The sequence below is a fragment of the Vicia villosa genome, linkage group LG1, assembly GCF_029867415.1.
Source record: "Vicia villosa cultivar HV-30 ecotype Madison, WI linkage group LG1, Vvil1.0, whole genome shotgun sequence".
In the NCBI taxonomy this organism is placed as follows: domain Eukaryota; kingdom Viridiplantae; phylum Streptophyta; class Magnoliopsida; order Fabales; family Fabaceae; genus Vicia; species Vicia villosa.
Window position 1 is genome coordinate 137,361,751 of NC_081180.1, and position 4,455 is coordinate 137,366,205.

The window sequence follows — 4,455 nt, forward strand, 5'->3', positions numbered from 1 at the left end:
CCCAGGCATGTCACGGTATGACCAAGCGAATATTTCCACATAGTCATGGAGGAGTTTGACCAGTGTTACTTTTATGTCCTCGTTCAGTGTTGCCCCAATCTTGATTTCCTTGGGTTCTTTATCGGTGCCCAAGTTTACGATTTCGATTGCTTCTTGAGGAGGGAGCATGCTCTTGGATTCACTTTCCATTAGCCTTGACAATTCTTCTGGAAGTTCATCGTCTTCCTCATCCCCCTCCTCAGACTGATTAGCGAGAGCCTCGAATTTACATTGAGTTTCAGCAGTATTATTATCGGTGATGTTAGAAGGTGATCTGCACAAGTTTATGTTTTTAGTATGCGATTATGATTATGATTTTGTTTTATGCAAGAATGTTATTTGTCATTTCGAGAAAGCAAATGCAAGAACGAGATAGAGTTTTCAATACCAAATGCAAACGGCAATTTTATTAATAAACTCAACTTTGAAAGTAAATGGGGCCCTTACAAACCAACTCTATGCTTCGGGCGAGGCATGAGCGACATTGTTTTTTTTATTAATTGAAAGGGAAATAAAACACACGACAAAACAAATTACTTTGAAACATAAACTATCTCCGGTATCTCCAGGCTTGTCCAATTTTGAAGCTGTTCTCCTGGTCTAATCATCCTGATGAAGTTGGACGTGCCATCCATGCTAGATATCATGGATACATGTTCATATCCACCTGTGACAAAAGTTTGTGCGATCGGAGGGAAATGTTGCTCTTCCTGTGCAGCCTTCTTTGTTGGTTGGTATCCTAACCCCAGACGATCTCTTTTCTCTTGTACTTCTGGAACTTTGCCCCAGCCTTCCATCTTTGTGTCTTGCAGGTCTCTCCAGGATGTCACCGCCCTTCGCATTTTCTCAATTGGTAGCGTGACAGCAGTGGCAATCTCTAGCGCTTGGAATGAAGTCTCTAATGCTTTTTCTCCAGCCTCAATGTATCGATATGAGTCCAGATTGCTGACAAATATGTCCTCCTCCCCATTGACGGTTACTATAGAGTTTCCATCCACAAATTTTACCTTTTGATGCAGAGTAGAGGTAACTGCCCCAGCGGCATGGATCCAAGGACGTCCCAATAAACATGTATAGGCAGGTTCAATCTCCATCACTTGGAAATTGATGCAGAACGTGTGGGGGCCTATTACCACAGGGAGGTCCACCTCTCCAAACACCGGGCTTTGCGACCCATCGAAGGCTTTGACCACAAGACGGCTTGGTCTTATTACCAGTCCTTCCAAATCTATCTTGTCTAAGGTGGCCTTTGGCATCACATTTAATGACGAACCTGTGTCCATCAGAACCCTAGATAGATGGGCTTTCCCGCATTGTATGGAGATATGCAAGGCTTTGTTATGCTCTTTCCCTTGTGGGGGTAGCTCATGATCACTAAAGCTTAGGCATGCCCCAGCAGTGAGATTAGCCACCATTCCATCGAATTGGTTTACAGTGATGTCCTTAGTTATGTGGGCAACGCTCAAGATTTTCATCAGGGTGTCTCGATGTTTTTCTGAATGTATTAACAGCGAGAGGAGTGATATCCTGGATGGAGTTTGGTGCAACTGGTCCACTACCTTATAATCACTTTTCTTAATCAACGCCAAGAACTCTTCAGCATCTTTGTTGGTGGTTTCTTTGTCTTTGGATGTGCTTTTTTCAGTAGGGACCACAGTAGTTTGATCACTTGCTTGTGCCAGGTTCTCATTTGGTTTCGCAGTATTGAATATGCGACCGCTACGGATCATGCCCCCAGGCCCAACGATGTTTGTCACGTCGGTATTAGCATTGGACTCATATTCCCAAGGGACTGCTTTCATTTTGTCCATAGGGTATGGCTCTCTGACCGGGATGATCCTGGTGTGTACTTGTGTGGGTATCAGCAATGGTGCTTTGGCGCAAGGGATGATCAATGTCTTCCTTGCCCCTTGCCTAGGTATCATCAATGGTTCATTCCTGTCTAGCATGGCCACATATTCTTCCTCGGGATATTCCTTAAATTGAACTACCCCTTGATTCACAAGTCTTTGCAGGGTTGTCTTAAAGGCTTCGTTATGTTCGAGGATGAACCCCTTTGCAAGTAGATACCTCTTAAGGGCATCTATGGGGGAGCTCCGTTGTTGAACAAACTCTTGCTCGGTGACTACCTCTATTGCATTGATTGTGCCATCATGGCGAGGCATAGGGTTTGTCTTTACGTTAGGTTTGTCAAAAGCAATTGCCCCTGACTCTATTAAGTCCTGAACCTTGTGCCTAAAAGCCCAACACTTTTCCAATGTATGTCCAGGAGAATTGGCGTGAAATTCACACCTTTCATTAGCTTTAAAATTGGGTGTAGCTTTTCCGGGAATCGGAGGTGGCATAAGCCTGAGTTCCACTAATTGTTCATTTAACAGATATTTCAGTATTTCACTTTTAGAAGTGGGCAAAGGGTCGAACTTCCTCGGAGGGCCTTGGAATCTGCTCTGTTGAGGTGGGTATGTCATAGGAGGTCTAAACTCTTGGTGCACTACTGCATTGGTCTCCCCTTCCTTCTTTTTAGAGAAGGTTGAGGTGGGCCTCTTTGAGTGATAAGAGTTAGATGAAGCTCCTTGTATCTTCCCATCCTTGATTCCGTCCTCAATTCTTTCTCCGATAACCACCAGATCTGAAAATCCCGAGGATACGCTTCCAATCATTTTGTCGTAGTATGGTCCTTGCAGAGTTCTCATAAACATGTCAACCAGCTCTTTTTCCAATAATGGAGGTTGGACTCGGGATGCCATTTCTCGCCATCTTTGGGCGTATTCCTTGAATGACTCTTCCTTTTTCTGAGATAAGTTCTGCAGTTGCATCTGATTGGGTGCCATGTCCAGATTGTACTTGTACTGCTTTAGGAATGTATTAGCAAGGTCGTTCCAGCTTCGGATATGTGTCTTTTCCAACTGCATGTACCATTCAACAGATGCCCCACTCAGGCTGTCTTGGAAGAAATGCATCATTAGCTTTTGATCATTGGCGTAAGCAGCCATCTTCCTGACATACATGCGTAAATGACTTCTAGGACATATAAGTCCCTTGTATTTCTCAAAGTTGGGTATCTTGAACTTATGAGGAATAGTCAGATCCGGCACCAAGCTCATTTCGTAGGTATCCACATCAAAGACATCATATCCTTCTACTGCCTTCAACCTTTCTTCCAGCGCCTTGATTTGTCCACTATTTCTAGCACTTTCCTCAGAATCAGCTTGGGTTTGCTTATGTTGGGACTCCTGATTTGGTTCGTCCACTTCCCCATATTGTAAATCTACATAATCCTCATCCTTGGGTGGATTGTTAGTAGGGATGCGAACAGTGCGAGGCGCCCCCTCTTTCTGGGTGGCGGGAATAAATCCTTCATGGGAGGCTTCTCCCTCTTCATGGGTTTTGGTGACCCTCTTTGATGAGTGGGTGTTTGACTTATGAGGGTCAAGGCCTCGGACATATCCTAACAGTGGATTGCCATCGTTTGGCATTTCCTCATACCGATTCCGAGCTTCCCTAGCCCTTTCCTGCTCATCCTTAATGTCCTTCATGAAACTCAACATTTGAGCCATTCCTCCCTTAATCTCATCCACAGTACCTTTCAGCTAGGTTACTTCTTCGCGAAGGGCGGCTTGGTTCTGCTCTAGTTGTTCCATCGCTTTCTTCTTCTGAGCTCGGGTTTGGTACACATGAATGGTTGCTTGATTGTCTTCTCCAATGGTGTGACTGGAGATAAAGATAGTTTTTTTTTATGCTTTGTAATTAAATATGACATGCATGATATGAATGTTATGCTTATGCTATGTTCGTGTCTTATCCACATTATTATAGTAAATATACATTCTCTTTTTTTTATTCTTTTTCTTTTTTTTTTCTCTTTTTTTTTGCATATATTTATTTGGTGAATATTATAGGAACAATAAGTAAATGCGAAAATAAACACACTTTATTAATTGAAGGGAAATACCACTTTATTGTTGGTTTACAAAAGGAAGGGAAACTGAAATTAAAAATACTCAAAATAAACTAAATTAAAAGTACTTGAAATAAAAGCAACAAGGAAATAACATAAAGTTAAGAACGCCTTTGGATGTCTTCTTGGAACTTGTCCACCATATCTCTACAAAGCTCCATGAACTCTTTGACTACTTCGGGAAGGATGATAGGAGATGATTCTGCTTTTGCCAAACTATTTGGAATATCTTGAATTAAATCATTACACAAGAAGACTAGCTTGTCATAATCATCGCGACATTTCTCATAGTCTTCAAGCATCTTAGGGACCATGCTCACATGCTCACTTGCCGTAGAAACAATTGTGTAGAGTCTTTTCCAATAGTCTCTTTCGTTCAAGGCTGCCTCGTGTATCTCTTTTTCTCTCATGAACACTTCCCGAAGTGATACCATGGCTTGATATGCTCTATTATACTC

The 4,455-nt window shown here is 42.6% G+C and overlaps 1 protein-coding gene across 1 annotated transcript; it reads right to left on the reverse strand.

The window, feature by feature from the left end:
- Nucleotides 1–301: 301 nt before the first annotated feature.
- LOC131655384 (uncharacterized) lies at nucleotides 302–3,596 on the reverse strand. The gene is made up of 4 exons (XM_058925271.1): nucleotides 3,193–3,596; nucleotides 2,956–3,036; nucleotides 693–2,388; nucleotides 302–313 (listed from the first exon to the last, which is right to left on the reverse strand). Exons 1-4 carry the CDS (start codon nucleotides 3,594–3,596, stop codon nucleotides 302–304), a joined length of 2,193 nt encoding a protein of 730 aa, XP_058781254.1.
- Nucleotides 3,597–4,455: the final 859 nt, after the last annotated feature.